This window comes from Diachasma alloeum, unplaced genomic scaffold (genome assembly GCF_001412515.2).
Source record: "Diachasma alloeum isolate Michigan unplaced genomic scaffold, Dall2.0 Dall_scaffold_00195, whole genome shotgun sequence".
NCBI classification, from domain to species: domain Eukaryota; kingdom Metazoa; phylum Arthropoda; class Insecta; order Hymenoptera; family Braconidae; genus Diachasma; species Diachasma alloeum.
Genome location: NW_021680360.1, coordinates 894,833 through 915,255, shown reverse-complemented (window position 1 = coordinate 915,255; position 20,423 = coordinate 894,833). Strand labels below are relative to the sequence as shown.

Below are 20,423 nucleotides of genomic sequence, written 5' to 3'. Positions count from 1 at the left end.
ATAGCGAACCTATAGGATTTCACACAGAATAACACCCACGGAAAAGAAGTAGTAGAAAACCCCAGCAAATTGGCTAGAAAATTCTATCAACTGTTTTTTAATTTTTTAAAAATTGTATTCAATTTTCTATTAGTTTTTGGCCGATTCTATTGAAATGTTCAATGGAAAATATTCTATAGAAAGAGCTAATACACCTCGATTTTTCTATTATTCTACTGAGACATTTGTTTCGTTGAGATACTGAGATCAAATTATACTATTGACATATTCTTATAGAATCTCCCCATCTCAAATTTTCCAAGTTTTTTAAATTCTACTTTTCCTTTCTTTTCATCAAGCAAATGAAACAAAAAGAAACTAGGCAAACCAACTTGGAAAGTTTGAACCGAGGAAATTCTGTAGAAAACATCTCAATAGAATAATTTGCGTAGAAAAAATCCAATTCTACTGACTTTTTCTACAGAATATTTTCCATTGAACATCTCAACAGAATCGACCAAAATCTAATAGAAAGTTCAATACCAATCCAATCGAATTGCCCATCCAATTCGCCAGGTTCATCTACTAATTTTTTTCTCACGTGCACCCTACAACACCGGAAAAACAACATCAAAGCAAAAAACCCTCACATCCCCACTTTTCCGTTCGCCACCCCTTACGAGCTCGTCGGTGGTCTGTTCCCCAAATTAGGTGGTGGTTGAGTGACCGGCACTTGATAAGGCACAAACCCCTGAGCCCCCTGAACAGAATACCAGTTCTCCTGTCCCCCAGCAGGAGTAACACCAGAATAAACCCCCGGAGGAGGATAAACATACTGAGTATAAATCGGTGAGATCGGTGGCTGAAAGTTCTCCACCCCAGAGCACACATAATTCCCAGCGCCCTCAGGAGGTTCCTGCGGCTGTGGCAAGAATCCAATCGGATAAAAATTACCACTGGGTGGATAAAACCCCTGTCCCTCACTGGAATAATAAACCTCATTGTAAACAGGCTGCTGATAACTCCCCTGGAACGGCTGACCCCCAGCATGTGGTGATCCCTGAACAGTTCCCTGAACATGTCCTTGAGCACTCCCTGACAGCTGATCAGCCTGAGCCCTCCTGAACGACTGATTATCACCCCTAAAGTTGCCATCCCTCCCCTTCTGATAGTCCTGGAACGAGTTATTCCTCTCGAAATTACGTCCACGATTATCATTGCCCTTCTTGTTGCTGTTGTTATTATTAAATCGATTTCCATTCTTCCTCTGGTCCCTCATGTCCCTCTGCTCCCTGACCTCCTTCTCCTCCCCCCCAAAACCCTTTCCCTTCTGATACTCGTAAGAGGTATTACCTCCATTATCTCTCTGAAAGCATCCCTGATCCTTGCGAGGATAATTACCCCTGAAACTCCCACGACTCTCCGAGCTCATCCCCGAGTTCCTTCCAGAGCTCCTCTGATCACTCACCTGATCGTTCCTCCTCTTCCCCTGGTAGCCCGCCCTCACTGCATCCTCCTCCCTCCTCGGGGGTGTCTGAATGCTCTGAGGGGCCTCAGCAGCAACAACAGGCGACACCATTGGCACAACATTACTTGGTGGCACATAACTCATAGGTCCTGATGATGCAAAAGGCACTGGTCCTGGGGGCCACATGTTTCCACATCTGAAGAATTCAATTCCAAGATTGTAGAAGAATCTCAGTGTCACTGGATCGGAGAAAGGAAGATCACTCCCATTGGCGTCCTTGCTCATAGTTGCAGTGAAATTTACCAGACGATATGGTCGATCCTGTCCTGGGGGCGGTGCATTGTCCTGTCCGTAGTACTGGACTGGATACATCCCCTCGGAGGAGACACACATGACACTTGGGGTTGGAGCGTAGATCGGTGTTAACGAGTGGGATTGAGTGTAGTATGGCTCTTGCTGGGGCGGTATGGGGGAGGGCAGGGTCGTCTGCATTGGGTGCATGAGCCCTGGAGGGGGATTAACAATCTCGTTGACCTGTCCCTGCCCCTGAGGGTGGCCCTGGCCCTGAACTCCCTGAAGCTTCTCGTAATTATCCATTTGGGATATGTTATTGTTATTGATCATTGGATTGTTGTTGTTGGCTGGGGAGATTGAGGGCTTGTTGTTAACCTCATCCGTTTCCATCCTGGGGTCGTTGGGGGTCGCCATCAGGGGCTGGGGATTATCCAGGACTATTGAGACTGGTCGAACCTCCATTGTGTTCACGAAGTTGTTGTTGTGGTAGTTGTCGACTGAGGTGAAGGGCTTCAGGATCACTGTGGGATTCTGGTAGGTGGAGTCCTCCCAATCGGGGTTGGGGGACTTCTTGGGGTCCTGGCAGTCGTTGTTGTTGAGATTGTCCAGGTTGTTGTAGGACTCCTTGGGCTTTCGGGTGGACTGGGTCCATTTGTTTCTGTATTTGGGGGAGTGATCGTGGGGGAGGTTTTTTCGAGGGCTGATTACGCCCAGGGGGAGGTGGGGCTTGCGAGTGGCTAGGAGGGGCTTCAGGGACTTGAAGGGAACCGTCTTTTTCTCACCCAGTTCCTCGATGAAGACCACAACTGGACCATTGTCCTTGCTCATCTCCTGGATGTGACCGATCAGCAGAGCTGGGACTTTTTTTACAGAGTTTGGAGACTCCTGGGGGTTGCCATTTGGATCTGATGTGGGGTGAGTCTTGTTATTGTTGGTCTCGTTGATGTTCTCCTTGTCGTTGTCCAGCTGGACCAGGCATTTGGCTCCGATCTGCAGCTCTGAGTCGTTCCAACGAGTCCAGCCAGTACAGCGAACCTCTTTGCGAAGCTCGTGCCAAATGTCGAAGTCGATGTTTCGGTAGATGTTGGGGTCCAGGGCCTTGGCGATACGGTAGGGGAATGGGGCTTTCTCGGACCTCGGTCTCTGGGGGGACTCGCCGGAGTCCTCGGGGTCCATCTTGGTGCGCAGCTCAGTTGCCAATTGGTCGCGGTTGTCCAGGTTGGTCTTCAGGAAGAACTTGGTGTGCCGCATGTTTGGGGAACGCTCGTGGAGCATGTTCTGGACCACGTCGTCGATACCGGACATGCCGAAGACGTCTTTGTAGAGGGTTTGGTACATTAGAGCTGGGGAAAGAGGGTTTGATGAGAATTTGAGAAATGAAAATTCATTTCCAGGGGAATTGGCTAGTTCGAAGGAAAATGGCGGGATTTTTCTTAATTTTCGTAGTGATCAATTTTTTTTCGTTTTTTTTATGGAGAGATGTGAAATTCTACAACAGCGAGTAGAAAGATATATCAAAGATAAATAGATTTGGGAAAATTTGTTGAGAGATTTTTCATAAAAAATTTAATGGGCTACGAAATATCACTTGACATTTACCTGTGCATCCACTTGTTTTAGACAATAAATAGAAAATTATGGGGAAGTAAGAGACAAATAGGAAGGAAATTTCCTCAGGGAGATTGATTTCCAGGGGAATTTGTTGATTTGAAGAAGAATGTTGAAATTTGCTTTCATTTTCTTGACCATAAAAATTTTTTTTAGTCATTTTGATGGCGAGATTTAAAATTCTACTTACTTACTTTAATAATTGCACTAAGGATGAGTAGAAAGATATATCAAAGATAAATAGATCTAGGAGAATTTGTTAAGAAATTTTTCATAGAAAATTTTATGGGCTACGAAATATCACTTGACATTCTCCTCTGAATCCACTTGTTTTAGAGACAATGAATAGAAAATTTATTGGAAGAAAGAGACAAATGAGAGGAAAAACTTCTGAGGGAAATTGATTTTCAAACAAGAATATTGAGATTTTCTTTATTTTCTTAGCCATCAAATTTTTTTTAGTCGTTCTGATAGAGAGATTCGACATTCTACTTATTTAACTTCATTAATTTGACTAAGAATGAGTAAAATGAAGATAAATGCGGCTGAGAGAGGGAGATTGATTTTTGCAGGGGAATTCGTTGATTTAAAGAAGAATGTTGAAATTTTTCTCATTAGTTTTGGCCATAATTTTTGTTTAGTTATTAACAGGGAGATTTGACATTCTACTTATTTAACTCTAATAATTTCACTAAGAATGAATCGAAAGATATATCAGAGATAAACAGATTTGGGAGAATTTGTTAAGAGATTTTTCATATAAAATTTCATCGGCTACAAAAAATCACTTGACATTCCCCTCTGAATCCACTTGTTTTAGAGACAATAAATAGAAAATAGATGGGAATGGATGAAAAATTTGAGGGAAAGATGAAGCAAATGAGGAGAAAATATTTACATTGACAGAAAGCTGCGGTGGAGATGACCTCCCTCTCGAAGACGCTCTCAAAAACCTTGGGTCCCATCTGACAAAGGTAAATAAATTTCGTGAATCCATTGTCAGTCGCCTTGTATCGTTCCAGCTTGGAAGCATTGAAGATCATGAAGTCTCGTTTGTAGAGTTGAGCCATTGCCTGCATCTCAACGTTGCCTCCCCATTCAGTGACACAGGAGAGTTGATCCAGGTAATTATCAAGAGGAATTTTCACGTTCTGATAAAGCAAATCAAGGAAAATTAAATCGATGATGAAAAGAACTGTTTCACTACACTTTCTCCTAAAATTTGTGAAGAATCGATGAAAACCATCAAGCATTGTAGCAAAAAATGAGGGAAGACATTGTTTTTATCCTCCAGAATTTTCTAAAAAAATGACAATTGCCTCTAAACCTCTTCATTTCAGAGACATTCGCAAAATCACACGGATGAAAAAATTTAATAGGAGAACCTAGCGAATTCGTTACAAAATTCTATTGAATTTCTATCGAACTTGCTATTAGTTTTTAGCCGATTCTATTGAAATGCTCAATAGAAAAAGTCAACGGAATTCGATTTTTCGATATAACTTATTCTCTGCAAATATTTTCTATCGAATTTCTTCCACTGAAATTTTCCAATTTTCTTTCATTCTATTGTTCTTTTCTTCACATCAAGAAAGTAAAAAAAAAAAACTCTGAAAATTTGAGCCGCGGAAATTCTATAGAAAATATCTCAATAGAATAAATTATGTAGGGGAAAGTCGGGCAAAAAGGAAAGGATTTACGTTTATCAAATAAACAATTTATTATTTTAAAATAAAATTTGTATTAAAGTCGAGAAAACTAGGGGAGAGTCGGGCAAAATGAGACGTTTCGTGATCTTCTCTAGTTGTCAATAGCTTACTTATAAATGAAGATATTAACTATTGGAAAAGATCTCAACATGTGCCATTTTGCCCGACCCTCCCCTAGTTTTATATAGAAAAATCTAATTCGGTTGATTTTTTATGTAGAATAATTTCTACTGAACATTTCAATAGAATCGGCCAAAAACTAGATAAGTCTATCGGTTCAACCGAAATCCGATAGAATTATCTAGCGAATTCGTTAAAAATTTCTATTAAAATTTGTCACACGTGCACTTTTGATTATTTTTAAAGGTTCATAACTCACGAATAAATTTATCAATTGGCTTAGTCTGGATATTGCCCCAGTCGCCCTTAATTCCCTCGTAAATAAGCGATTGTTCCTAAAGTCTCAATGGACAATTTTATTTTATTTCTGATATTTTCCTCCAGACGACTTCATTTCACAAAAGACCCTCGAAATAATCCCCAACCCCGCTCTCGACCTCCCAAAAAATTCCGTCGCCCACATGGTGGAATTCCAATCCGACCGACAATTATTTACCTCTTCAAACAGCTCCTTATTCTGCCTCATAAAAGCCACACACTGCTCTCTAACTTTCAGATGATAATACTGAGTCAAATAAATCTGCTCACTGACTGCCCTGAACAAGCACGTTGCATCGTGAGGTGCATTCTTTCTGAAATATCCCTCAGTCCTCAGCCAGTCGTCGACCGGCTCCGGGGCCCTCTTAGATCCGCTGCGAGGTGAAATGTCCATTTTTCCTACCTCCTGTGAAATAATACCCCTGGATCACGACCCAAAAATATCGAAAAACCCCAAAATTGTGGAGAGTTGGGTAAAACGGTTCACTTTGGATCTTCAATAACTCGAGATCGGTAGAGTGAAATTCAACGATTTTTTTTCACTTTGAAGGTATTTTGTTAAGCTTCAAAATGAAGTCCAATTAATCTAAATAGCGCCATTTGATCAGTATATATCAATCGTTTAACTTCACTCCCTTAAAATAAATTTTAAACAAATAATACCCCTGGATCACGACCCAAAAATATCGAAAAACCCCAAAATTGTGGAGAGTTGGGTAAAACGGTTCACTTTGGATCGTCAATAACTCGAGATCGGTAGAGTGAAATTCAACGATTTTTTTTCACTTTGAAGGTATTTTGTTAAGCCTCAAAATGAAGTCCAATTAATCTAAATCGCGCCATTTGATCAGTACATATCGATCATTTTACTTCACCTCCCTTGAAATAAATTTTAAAAGAATAATACCCCTCGATCACAACCCAAAAATATCGAAAAACCCCAAAATTGTGGAGAGGTGGGTAAAACGGTTCACTTTGGATCGTCAATAACTCGAGATCGGTAGAGGGAAATTCAACGATTTTTTTTTCACTTTGAAGGTATTTTGTTAAGCTTCAAAATGAAGTCCAATTAATCTAAATCGCGCCATTTGATCAGTACATATCGATCATTTTACTTCACCTCCCTTGAAATAAATTTTAAAAGAATAATACCCCTCGATCACAACCCAAAAATATCGAAAAACCTCAAAATTGTGGAGAGGTGGGTAAAACGGTTCAATTTGGATCGTCAATAACTCGAGATCGGTAGAGGGAAATTCAACGATTTTTTTTTCACTTTGAAGGTATTTTGTTAAGCTTCAAAATGAAGTCCAATTAATCTAAATCGCGCCATTTGATCAGTACATATCGATCATTTTACTTCACCTCCCTTGAAATAAATTTTAAAAGAATAATACCCCTCGATCACAACCCAAAAATATCGAAAAACCCCAAAATTGTGGAGAGGTGGGTAAAACGGTTCACTTTGGATCGTCAATAACTCGAGATCGGTAGAGTGAAATTCAACGATTTTTTTTCACTTTGAAGGTATTTTGTTAAGCCTCAAAATGAAGTCCAATTAATCTAAATCGCGCCATTTGATCAGTACATATCGATCATTTTACTTCACCTCCCTTGAAATAAATTTTAAAAGAATAATACCCCTCGATCACAACCCAAAAATATCGAAAAACCCCAAAATTGTGGAGAGGTGGGTAAAACGGTTCAATTTGGATCGTCAATAACTCGAGATCGGTAGAGTGAAATTCAACGATTTTTTTTCACTTTGAAGGTATTTTGTTAAGCCTCAAAATGAAGTCCAATTAATCTAAATCGCGCCATTTGATCAGTACATATCGATCATTTTACTTCACCTCCCTTGAAATAAATTTTAAAAGAATAATACCCCTCGATCACAACCCAAAAATATCGAAAAACCCCAAAATTGTGGAGAGGTGGGTAAAACGGTTCAATTTGGATCGTCAATAACTCGAGATCGGTAGAGTGAAATTCAACGATTTTTTTTCACTTTGAAGGTATTTTGTTAAGCTTCAAAATGAAGTCCAATTAATCTAAATCGCGCCATTTGATCAGTACATATCGATCATTTTACTTCACCTCCCTTGAAATAAATTTTAAAAGAATAATACCCCTCGATCACAACCCAAAAATATCGAAAAACCCCAAAATTGTGGAGAGGTGGGTAAAACGGTTCAATTTGGATCGTCAATAACTCGAGATCGGTAGAGGGAAATTCAACGATTTTTTTTTACTTTGAAGGTATTTTGTTCAGCTTCAAAATGAAGTCCAATTAATCTAAATCGCGTCATTTGATCAGGATATATCGATCATTTTACCTCACCTCCCTCAAAATAAATTTTAAAAGAATAATACCCCTCGATCACAACCCAAAAATATCGAAAAACCTCAAAATTGTGGAGAGGTGGGTGTAAAACGGTTCAATTTGGATCGTCAATAACTCGAGATCGGTAGAGTGAAATTCAACGATTTTTTTTTCACTCTGAAGGTATTTTGTTAAGCTTCAAAATGAAGTCCAATTAATCTAAATCGCGTCATTTGATCGGGACATACCAATCATTTTACCTCGCCTCCCTCAATATTCAAAGAGAAAAAAATCCTCGAAATCTCGACTTTTCCTCTTCCATTGTTCCTTTCCTCCAGCTCTCTTTGTCTCTTATTCGTAATTCATCGAAAAAATATGACGCAATATCGCCATTATTCCGATACCTGGACAGCGTTATTAATTTCTCAATTACACTCACCCCTTCAGTCTAATTATTATCACACGATGGTGTCCAATTTTGATGAAAATCTTTACTCGTGTAAACAGAGTTTTTGTCCGTGCAGTGAAGGACAACCAAACGCACGTACACTAGTTAGAATGACAACAAAGGGAGTGTTGACTGTTTCAAGAGTTTTTGTCGACTGCTTTTCACCGCGTAACGTCTCGGTTGTTTATCGTCGTGCCGGGCAGTCATCCCGGGGAATTCAGCCGTTCGGAGAATTTTGAAGGTTTGTGGTACCAACTTTTAAAAACTTAATTTCATCTCAATGTTTTCACGATTTTTTTTCCATCATTTTTTTCGTTCGGAGAGTGAATACAGTTTTGGTTTTAGTCGACGGTTTTGCTTGAGGCAGTTTTGAGGTAAATAATTGAGAAATTTTTGGGCTCAAGTGGTGAAAGGTGATTGTTTCAATGGTTTTACCATTTTACCGGAATCAGGGGGATGGAGAAATGTAGAGAAATGGTAGTTGATTTCGTGGACTAATGAGATGTCTTTTGAATTAAAAAAAGGAATTTCTGTTGGAGAGAATTCTATGACATAAAATCAGGCAATTATTTCATGTGTTTTAACGCACGAAAAAATTTAATAGAAAAACCTAACGAATTCGTTGGAAAATTCTATTGGATTTCTACCGACCTTTCTATTAGTTTTTTTGCCCATTCTATTCTATTTAATTCGATTTTTCTATGTGACTTATTCTCTTCAGATATTTTCTATAGAATTTCCTCGACTCAATTTTTCCAAGTTTTTTTTTCGTTGTATTTTTATTTCCTTCTCGTCAAGAAAATCAAAACAAAAAATTGGAAAATTTGAATCGAAAAATTTCTACAGAAAATATCTCAAAAGAATGAGTTATATGGAAAAATCGAATTCCAGTAAATTTTCTATTGAATATTTTCTATTGTACATTTCAATAGAATCAAATCAGATAGAATTTTCTGACAAATTCGCTAGGTTTTTCTATTATTTTTTTTTATCCGTGTTTTAATGAATTTTTATAGTAAACAGTCAATAGATGTTGAATTTTCTGAAACACGTATGAAAAAATTCAATAGAAAAACCTACCAAATCCGCTAGACAATTCTATTGGATTTTCATTGAATTTTCTATTAGTTTTTGGCCGATTCTATCGGCCAAAAGTCAATTGAATTCGATTTTTCTAGACAACTTATTCAATTGAGATATTTTCTATAGAATTTCGTCGGGTCAAATTTTCCAAGTTTTTTTGTTTCATTTTCTTGATGAATGAAAATTCGACAGAAAATATCTCAATAATTTGTATAGAATAATCGAACCGTATTTGAACTGCATAATCGACTTTTTTCATAGAATATTTTCCACTAAACATTTCAATAGAATTGGTCAAAAACTAGTAGAAAGTTCAATAGAAAACCAATAGAATTTTATATCATATATAGTGAAAATATTGGATAGATATCTCTAGAGAAAAATGTCCAAATTTTTTTTTCTGTAGAAATTTTTTTCAGATACCAAAAAAACCACTTAGACATTTTCCTGATGACATTTACTCGTGGGATCTTGTTTACGAGATAATTCTCAATTTATTGAAATTTTGCATAATTTCACTCACTTTGATTATTAATTGTTGAACGGTGTTCTAAAGACACTCATCACAGAGATTCTTGGTCAGAATTACCCAACTGACCAAGATCTCAATGATCATTGATTTCATCTATGCATTGTTCAATTAGTTGTTTAATTAAAAATATCAAGAGGTGTTTCATCTTGAAACAGTTAATTGTAAAGATATTTTCAATGCTAAGAAAACGGAATGAATCGACTCATCACATGTCACCACTTGAACCCAAAAATAATAATTTCTTTCCATACAAATGATGTTTTCTTCATTTATTCATCGAAATTACTTCATTAGGACAATATGCAGTGCATAAAAAATTGTTAAAAAAGTACAATAGCCCGTTATATAAAATATGAAATTCTTACAAAAGTATATCAACCTTCTACCAATCAAATACATCTGTAAACGCATGTAAAATTACGCCGTTCCAGTTATTCATCGATTACAATATAAAAATTTGTATTTTTATCATGATTGGAGTATGAAAAATTTGTGCGGGGAGGGAAGAAATCAGTATCCAAGTGTGAAGTGAAACGAGATGAGCAATTACCCTAGAAACCCTTCCAGGCAGTTTTTTTAAAATATTTCGAAATTGACAAGAGCTATCGAAATTTTCATCAAGAAATTTTTTAACACTGTTAATTTGCTCAAGAAAAAAACTCCTCATGAGAATCTTCATACCTCGGTCAGGTTTAAAGATGTTTATCGAGAGCAAAAATATTCTACAGTTGAATTGATTTGTCCATCCATGTGCATTTATCTCAAGATCATTTTTGTAGATTTTTCAATTCTACGTTTTTGTTTTTATAAAAATTCCCCCATCTCCTTCTCATTCACAGATGTTTACGAAAAATAAATCTCTTCTGCAGTTGGATTGGTATCTCTTTTCGAGTGGATCTATGTTCACTCCATTTTCAGGGAATATCTCGAAATTGATAAGAGATCACACGATTGTCGTTAAAAAATCCAAATTATCAAATTTTTCATGAAAAGGTCTCAATGAAATTCTCCAATCTCGGATGATGCAGAGTCAATAACATTTATGAAAAACTGACTCATTCCAGAAATTCAACTCCATTCAAATATCTCGAAAATGATAAGAGATAGTCAAATAATCCTGAGGATTTCTGTAGCTCTTTAAAATTCCGAAAAAAAGATTTTAATGAAAATTCTCTCATTTCTTTTCCCTTCAAAGATTCCTGTGAAGAATGAATGCCTTCTGTAGTTCAATTGATTTTTCTTTTCGAGTGGAGTTATTTCGACTTCATTCTTAGGGAATGTCTTAGAATTCATAAGAGGAAACGCAATTTTCATCATAATCTTTTCTGTGGCTTTTTGAATTCTTTAAAAAGGTTTCAATGGAAATTCCTCAATTTTCCTCAGGTTCAAAGATATTTTTTAAAAATCCACATGTTCTGCACTTGTATCGTTAGCTGGATTCATTTTGAAATTAAATTTCTTTCAAATCTCTTGAAAATGATGAGAAAGCAAACGAGTCCAGTGGAACTTTTCTGTAGTTCTTTAAAATTCTGGAAAAAGATTCCAATTAAAATTCTCTTATTTCTTTTCTCTTCAAAGATGCTTGTGAAGCATGAATCTTCTGTAGTTGAATTGATTTTTCTTTTCGAGTGGAGTTATTTCGACTTCATTCTTAGGGAATGTCTCGAATTCATAAGAGGAAACACAATTTTCTCAATGGAAATTCCTCAATTTCCCTCAGAATAAAGACATTTATTAAAAAACAATATGTTCTGTACTTGCATCGTTAGCTGGACTCATTTCGAAATTCAGTTTCTTTCAAGTATTTCGAACATAAGAGAACTAAATAGCCCAGCACACCTTTTCTGTAGCTCTTTAAAATCCCAGAAAAAAGATTTCAATTAAAATTCTCTTATCTCTTTTCCATTCAAAGATGCATCGAATCTCTCCTGTAGACGAACAGATTTTTCTTCTTGAGTGGAGTTACCTTAACTTCATTTTCGGACAATATCTCAAACATTATAAGAGGAAACACAATTTTCCTAATAACCTTTTTTCTAGCTTTTTAAATTCCGCATAAAAAAATTTCCAATGAAAATTCCCGAATTTCCCTCAGGTTCAAAGATATTCGTCAAAAACAAATCTGTTCCGTATTTGCATCTTCAGGTAGACTCATTTTGAGACTCAGTTTCTTTCAAATACCTCGAGAATGATAAGAGATAGCGAAATTGCCTTCGAGACTTTTTTGTAACTCTTCAAATTCTCTGCAAAAAATGTTTGAATGAAAATTCCCTCATTTTCCTCGCATTAAAAAATATTCATGAAAAAAAAAATCCATCATTGGTTTGACTTCACTCATCTCATTTTATTCCATTATTTGTTACTGAAATGACCTTATTAATTCAATTTCCTGCGCATTTGTGGTATTGGATGATTTAAGAAGACCCTGGGATTCATATAAAAATACGCAGATCCATCAAATTGCACCAATTCCGTTGGGATAAATACTGGCCATTCGGGCAGTTTTTTTGACAGCCTTTTTTTTCGCAGTGACAGTTAACTTTCATGTTTTTCGTCCTTTCTTGATTCAAAAACTTCTAAATAACGTTTTTTACCATTAATAAGCGAATTTAAATAATTTCACCGACACTTTTGTCCTTGTTGTGGTGTTCGCTAACGCTCAAACGCGATGAATTGCCTTTTCTTCGCGTTTTTACACTTTTGCTTGTGGTAACATATTTGTAAATCATTAAGACGTTAGATAATTGAAAAGAAATATGAAAATGTCGGGCAAACGCTTCGATGATTCTTAATACGATGGTGGAACGTTTAAGCTGCTATTTTCTCTTCGGCGATAGCTGAAAAAAGAAATTTCGTTGTTACTAACGAGTTTTTGTTTGTCAAAGCATTACTAAGTGAATATAATTCGCTAATTGTTTCGGTAATTGTTGATTTTATCAAGAAATGTCGAAAGATTGGTGGGAAGAATCTTAGTAAGAGCTACAAAAAATGTCACTTCGCGTTTTTAACTTTTTTTGTAGTTGAATCGCTCATGTACATGATAATTATTAAATTAAAAATGTATTTGTAGGCTTATTCTAGTTCGGATGGTTAATTATGTCGTTACAGAATTCTTGGAAAGCTAAATCCTAAAGACGAAAGATTCTAAAGGGAAAAGTCACAGGAACCCTGGGAAATTATTAGGCAATTATTCCTCTTACAATAATTCTCATTCTCTAGGTTAAACATCGGCATAATCGAAATTTTGAGTTACAGTTAAATTTTGAATAAGTCAATTGTTAATATTACTCATCAATTTTTTTATTTTAAAAATAACCATCAATTGAAATATTCAAATTCCGAATTATTTTACCAGTCATCAACTTAAATAGTCAAATTCGAATTTTTTTATCAACCAATAATTGAGTATTTAAATTAACAATTATCACGTTGCGTATTATTGTACTACCGGCCGACCCTTATAGGAATTTCTGCGTGTCACACGCCGAGTGTCACATGCAGCGTGAGACGCTGCGTATTGTACTAGTGGTCGACCCTTATATGAATTTCTGCGTGTGACACGCTGCGTGTGGTAGTGCGAATAGCCACGGCGTTTTTTTTATTCGTTCACTCATTTCAATTCCAAAAAATTCTTTTTGATATTTTTACCTGAGATCACTCATTCCCTAGATAATTGCCCCATTTCAGAACAAATATACCAATCGATCTCGTTTTTGAGCCGTTTTTGACATTTGTTGTAATTAAAATGCTCAATTATGAGATTATCTTACTGATAAATCATTCTAGGAAGGAGAGTTTTTTATAAAATGACTCATTTCCTACATAATAAACTGATTGAAAAAAATGTCAATCAATCTTGTCTCTTATCAATTAGTCACGTAATTATCTCCATAACGGGTAATTCTATGAAAAAAAAGTTTCTATTTGGACGAAGAGAGCAGTAAATTTTTTGTAGGAAAAACATTTTCCTGCAGAATAACTTCTCAAGACATTAAACTCCTAACATCACTCATTACTGATAAACAATTAATTGGAAAAAGATTTCGTCAAGTTAACTTTTCAATTCAGCGAAATGGTAAAACGCTTTAAGTCGACTTATCTCTTAGTTGAGTTTTTGAAGAATATCTCCGAATGTAAAGGAGATAATGAAATTTTCGTAATAAACTTTTTTCTAGAGCAAATTGAGTGCTACAACAAAGGTCTTGACGAAAATTTAGCTATCTCCCTTAGATTCCGCGGTATTCACTAAAAATTGGCTAATAGTCAAAATCGACTTGAACCGTTTTACCACTTCGCTACTGAATTAATTTATTCCTATCGCTCACCCTCTTTGGTTGGCAAGGGATTCTTCTCCAGTGTCTCAGCGTGCTTCAGCTGGGCTGGATCAAAGTTCTCGATCCCGGAAATGAACTGCTGCTTTCCTTTCTCCTGCTCAATAGCTAAACATCCCAAAGAAACGATCAAGAAGTTATTCAAAAGCTGTTTCAAGTTTCTGCAGAATTAATGGCTCACCGGTCTTGTCGGGAAGGGGATTCTTCTCCTCAGTTTTTGTGTGCTTCAGCTTGGTCGTATCGAACGCCTCGATACCGGAGAGAAGAGTCTGCTGTGTTTTCTCAGCAGCAACGTCTGTTGAAACAGGTCAATGAACGAATTTCTAGCAATTTCTGGAGATAGGTGAATTCGACGTGTCCTAATGAGGAACTCGTCTCTCAAAGGGGCTATTCAAATGTTACGTCACACGATTGTGAAGCTTTGTAACGAAGGGAGGGAGGGACTGCTGATGTTGTGATGTCACATCATTTTTTGTTTTTTTTTTGGTTTTACTGTTTTTTATTTTTAAGGCCCGGATGGATCACCTTTCGAACTTTATGTCGATTGTTTTTCCATCTTTACAATCTAAAGTATATCACAGATTTCATTGGAAATTTGTCAATTAAACTGTGTGAGAAAATTTTGAAAAAAATCATGAATATTCAGCAGCGTTAAAATTACATTTTGCACAGAATTATAATTTTTTTAAACATTTGACGTTTATATATGAGTAATTGAAATTGTTGAAATTTTCGGAAACCTTATTCTTTTAGACATAAAATCGATGTCTGGTAATATTCTGAATATAAATAAATTTGGTATGATTCCGAACAAATGTTTTTTGTAGTGGAAAATTGATTGTTTATAAATTATTCGTAATTTCCAAAAATTGCAATTTTCTAATTGTTTCATCAATCTTTCTCCAAAAGTAAACTTTCTAATTTTTTTCAGATTTTCCAAATGTTTTCTAATGGTTCAATATCAAGATTCAAATTCAGACTTGTAAAGTTTAAATAATAGAATCATTGTAAAATGTTCGAAAACGTAGTGCCAAATGGGGCTCAAATGAAAGCTCTGAATTTCGACTACAAAAGTATAAAAGCATTTCACTGGAGAAAAAATCGCTAAAGTACTTGAATATCTTTAGTCCAGAAAATGGCCAATCAAATTCTTTTTTTTCGTCCCCTTTCCTCACGAAAAAAGAGATTTCAAAAATTCAAAGATTGCTTAAAAAGGAATTTTGGAATGCTGTGATGGCAACAATTTAATAAGTTACGAAACGGCCTTTGCCTTTTTTCCTTATTTTCATTTTTCAAATTCAATTATATGGAAAAAATGAAAAAAAAAATCGCAATAAGGGAAGGAGGTGGAAGGGGGTTCGTGTTTGTGACGGAGGGAATCTAAAAAGTAAAAAAAACGTGAAGTAATATTTGACTAGCCCCAAAGCATAATTCTGACAAGACGTATCTGAAGTTTTAAATAAAAAAAACACTTCAACTTCCAATTCCGAATCCATTTTATATTACACTCTTCATTATTTTTCAATGTTTTCAAATTTGAGATTTTTTAACGTAAAATAATTTTGAATAATTCTAAATGTTAGGGGAGGGTCGGGCAAAATGGGACGCATTGAGATCTTTTCCAATTGTTAATATGTTTATATATAAGTGAAGATATTGACAATCAGAGAAGATCATGAAACGTCCCATTTTGCCCGTCTCTCCCTAATAATTGTCAATGAAGTTCATTCAAGATCATATGTAGCGTAATCGTCCCAAATTCTACAATAGAGCTGAGCTTGACCACCTGTGAATGACTTTCCTGGAGAAATACCCTCCTAAAAAAAAATTCTTGTCGCAAAAAAATTATTCCTTGGCCAAAGTAATTTTTTTTCTCAATGTACATTTCAGTAGCGAAGCGGTAAATCGAGTTAAGTCGATTTTGACTCTTGGCCAGTTTTTGACGAATATCTCGGAATCTAAAAGAAATAGAAAATTTTTGTCATGACCGTTTTATAGCTCTGAATTGGTTCCACAAAAAAGGTCATGAGAAAAATTTTGCTATCTCTCTTAGGTTCTGAGATATTCATCAAAAATTGATCAAAAGTCAAAATCGACTTAACTCGGTTTACCGCTTCACTACTGATTTGTATATTCACTGGGGCATTCACCTCACGTGGATTCAGTCTGCAAATTTGAGATGAGTTTTTTTAAAGAATATTCTCTTCAGATACGTGTCTCTCCGCACATCACGACGAATTAATCTAGACGAATAGTAATTAAAAGACTATAAGCACCGACACCACTGCGACCTGTACCAGACGTATTAATGACTAGACAAGACTAGACTAATCGATTTAATTTGCAATTCAACGAAATAAAAAGCCGTTAGTCCCCGCTAAAACGAAACCCTGAAATATAAAAATGACTTCTCTCCTCTCGAGGTGGCTTATACCTTTTGCATTTGGCAATACTATTTTTTCTTTCGTATCTGCGTGCTTCAATTTTCCGGTTTTAAACGTCTCCACGTCGTGAATCAAGTCTGAATGCTGTCGTTCCTGTCGTACGTCTATATTTATATTTGAGAAGACATCAGATGACGGATAAAATCATAAAATAAAATGATAAATTAGGGAGAAGTGGAGTGAAGTAATGGGAGATGAGGATTGATTCGTGGGTCTGGGGTCATTACCTTCTGCGGATGGCAGGACGTCTTTGACGATGGTGGGCGCCTTCTTCATGCAGTCGTGTTTGAAGCCCTCGAGCTCGCTCTTCAGGTCGAGCGAGACCTTGGGGAGGTCCTTCAACGATGGGCTCACGGGGTTTGACATGTTTTTATTTGATTAATCTGGAATTTTTAGAGGTACAGAGGATTTTATTGAAATTGCGCTTGGAATTTGTGACGTCAAAAAAACAATGCACGATCGATTTCTCCCAAATTATTCGATATTGGGGTTGATGGGGGGAAACAAGAGGTGAATAACACTTTTAGAACGTTTTTGGGAATAGTCCTGGGGGGGCGAGGGCCAGGGAGCAATGTTACGGGGAGACTATTAGGAGTTTTAAAAGTCGCGGGCTATTCGAATGAGATTGCTCATACATTGGAGATCCATTATGTATGTTTAAAAAAGAATAATTAGTGCAAAAATATTTATTCAGTAGCGAAGGGGTAAAACGGTGCAAGTCAATTTTTTTATTATTGACCAGTTTTCAATGAATATCTCGGAATCTAAGGGAGATGGCAAAATTTTTATTGAAATGTTTTTTGTAGAGCCGACTAAGAGCTACAATAAATGTAATGACGAAAATTTCGCTGTCTCCCTTAGATTCGGAAATATTCCTCAAAATCTCAACTGGGAGATGAATCTTAAACCGTTTTACCACTCCGCTATTCAATTTTTTATTGCTCGTTTGCCCTATACACACTTAAAATGTTAAACAATAGTCCAGGGCCTCCTATTTTTGAGCTACAGATGTTTTTGGAAATATTTTTGAAAAAATTGTGCAATAACAATTACGAGCTAATTTTTTTGAAATTTAACTTCTACACAATAGCTAATTCCATGTTTTTAAATATAAAAATTGGACTATCCATGTAAAATAGAATAATGTTTCCATAAGAATTGAGAATATATTTTAAATATTTCAAGGATTATTTTTCTCACTCGGATTTTAGCCAATTAGAGCGCAGTATTTGAGGTTGTCAAACAGTTTTATTTCGGAAATTTCTAAAAAATTTCCGAAAGACCACCAGAAACATACATAATATGTACACACACAAAAAAAAAAACTCATTCATCATGATTCATCATGAATCAAACAGAAGTACGGTTGGAAAAAGGAATGCTTCGCGGATTGTCTAAGGAATTGTACTCCTGTTGAAAATTCTGATAATTTGTCGCCCATTAATTGAAAATATTTTGTAGGAAAAATCGATGGATTTTAATTTTTTTATGAAGCCTCTAATGTGACATTATCTACAGAAAATTCCTCAGCATCAGTTTTTGAATTTTCTTCCGATTGTATTTTTCTATTTATCTCATTAAAAAACATTTTCTAATTCTCATGAAAAACTTGATCAAAAAATTGAAAAATTCGAGCAGAGGAATTTTCTAAAAACATTCTCAACTGAAGAAGTTCCATGGAAATACAAAAGTCAATCGATTTTTTCATATGATATCTTCTATTAAACATTTGAATTTAAGAAATATCAGAAAGCTGCAGAATTTTTCAACAGAATCGACGAAAAACTGACAGATATTTCGGTAAAAATTTAATAGAATGTTATCGCAAAAGTGCTAGTGCTGATTCATCTCTCAATTTTTTTCCTGCGTGAAAATTTCCCATCACATTTTTTCCCAAATCCTCTCGATCTCGGAATATCCTCAAAATAATCTGCAGACAAATCCCCAAATTTCATTGATCACTTCAAGAATCCCAGATTTAGGAATGAGGAAAAAGCGTTTTGAAATTATCAAATCAGATATCCTCAGCCCCAAGTGCGTTTTATCCTCACCGGCCACAATCGTATTACAAGGAAGAGCCGAAGGGAAGTCCGAGGCCGTAAAATTCCGGACGAGTAACGGCACCCGCCCGCGACTCGCTCGGTGGGTAGAAGTTGCGCAGCCAGCACTTCCGTCTCTCGCCCCTCCACATATGCCTATTTTTTTCCCCCTGCAGGACGAGTACATTGTCCGTAACGGCGCGTCTGAGCCTCTAAATTCATTTCTGAATTAAATTCCCATTGAATTTCATTTTTTCAGTCCAATGACTACTTATCGGGCATTATCGATCCTCTGGGGACACCTGACACCCGGATATTTCATAGTCTAGATGATGATCACAATGAGGCTATTGTCTTTGTCCACAGGCAGTTGTATCATTCATAGAATGAAAAACGTCCGACGCCGTTGGTGGGAATTTTTTTTATTGGGGGAAAAACAGTGAGGTATTGCTCACTTCGTAATTAGACACTCTCATCCCTGACAATTAAAGACGCAGGGAAGGAAAATGCCTCTGGTAAGAGATGAGGGATGGCCCAGGATAGGCCGATGATGGCGCAATGTTGGCTAGCGCCGCGGCAACTACACGGAGAAAATATTCACTTGTAATACCACAAGAGCTTCACAATTATCGGGTATTTTCCGATAGGTTCGTTGCAGACCAACGAAGGAGTCAAGTTTTCCAGGCTAAAAAATCACGAGTGCGAAGCACGAGTGATTTTTCCTGAAAAACTTGACGACTTTGTTTGTATGCAGGGAACCTTGAGAAAAATGCCAGATTAATTTTGAAGCTCGTGTGGTATTCGGGGGATTATTTTTCCAATCAAATGTCGGGCAGTATAATTGGACCATGAGACGAAACTCACAATTGAGAAACGAAAATTGTATAATTAACACAACGACACAATTGAATTCAATCTGTCAGCTTGACGAGGGGTTAATCCGACTGCATGATGTTTTGTTTTTTATATAGCAACTACCAGGGAAAATTATCAAAAAATTATCAGTTGAAAACCCTGTAGCTTGTACCACGTGATGTCGAATGGGCCAATTATATTGCCCGATATTTGGGTTGGAAAAATAATTACTTGTAATACCACAAGAGCTTCAAAATTATCGGGCATTTTCCGATAGGTTCGTTGCATACAAACGAAGGAGTCAAGTTTTCCAGGTTAAAAAATCACGAGTGCGAAGCACGAGTGATTTTTCCTGAAAAACTTGACGACTTTGTTTGTATGCAGGGAACCTTGAGGAAAATGCCAGATTAATTTTCAAGCTCGTGTGGTATTCGGGGGATTATTTTTCCAATCAAATGTCGGGCAGTATAATTGGACCATGAGACGAAACTCACAATTGAGAAACGAAAATTGTATAATTAACACAACGACACAATTGAATTCAATCTGTCAGCTTGACGAGGGGTTAATCCGACTGCATGATGTTTTGTTTTTTATATAGCAACTACCAGGGAAAATTATCAAAAAATTATCAGTTGAAAACCCTGTAGCTTGTACCACGTGATGTCGAATGGGCCAATTATATTGCCCGATATTTGGGTTGGAAAAATAATTACTTGTAATACCACAAGAGCTTCAAAATTATCGGGTATTTTCCGATAGGTTCGTTGCAGACCAACGAAGGAGTCAAGTTGTCCAGGTTAAAAAATCACGAGTGCGAAGCACGAGTGATTTTTCCTGAAAAACTTGACGACTTCGTTTGTATGCAGGGA

The 20,423-nt window shown here is 36.4% G+C and overlaps 2 protein-coding genes across 3 annotated transcripts in view; both read right to left on the bottom strand.

Annotated features, from left to right (window-relative positions):
- Positions 1–135: 135 nt before the first annotated feature.
- LOC107048663 (protein ovarian tumor locus) lies at positions 136–8,473 on the bottom strand. The gene is made up of 4 exons (XM_015271966.2): positions 8,259–8,473; positions 5,675–5,902; positions 4,248–4,500; positions 136–3,084 (listed from the first exon to the last, which is right to left on the bottom strand). Exons 2-4 carry the CDS (start codon positions 5,888–5,890, stop codon positions 656–658), a joined length of 2,898 nt encoding a protein of 965 aa, XP_015127452.1. The 5' UTR covers positions 5,891–5,902; positions 8,259–8,473; the 3' UTR covers positions 136–655.
- A 3,732-nt stretch (positions 8,474–12,205) lies between these two features.
- The window catches only part of LOC107048674 (thymosin beta), a 21,516-nt gene continuing 13,298 nt past the window's right edge, over positions 12,206–20,423 (bottom strand). The window contains exons 2-6 of one of the 2 annotated variants that reach the window (XM_015271982.1): positions 16,885–17,040; positions 16,648–16,761; positions 14,395–14,508; positions 14,208–14,321; positions 12,206–12,719 (exon numbers count right to left, since the gene is read on the bottom strand). In XM_015271982.1, the coding sequence (XP_015127468.1) occupies positions 12,691–12,719; positions 14,208–14,321; positions 14,395–14,508; positions 16,648–16,761; positions 16,885–17,023 (510 nt within the window). In that variant the 5' untranslated portion in view covers positions 17,024–17,040 and the 3' untranslated portion in view covers positions 12,206–12,690. The remainder of the gene's footprint in view (positions 12,720–14,207; positions 14,322–14,394; positions 14,509–16,647; positions 16,762–16,884; positions 17,041–20,423) is intronic. The other variant, XM_015271983.1, reaches the window with a different exon arrangement.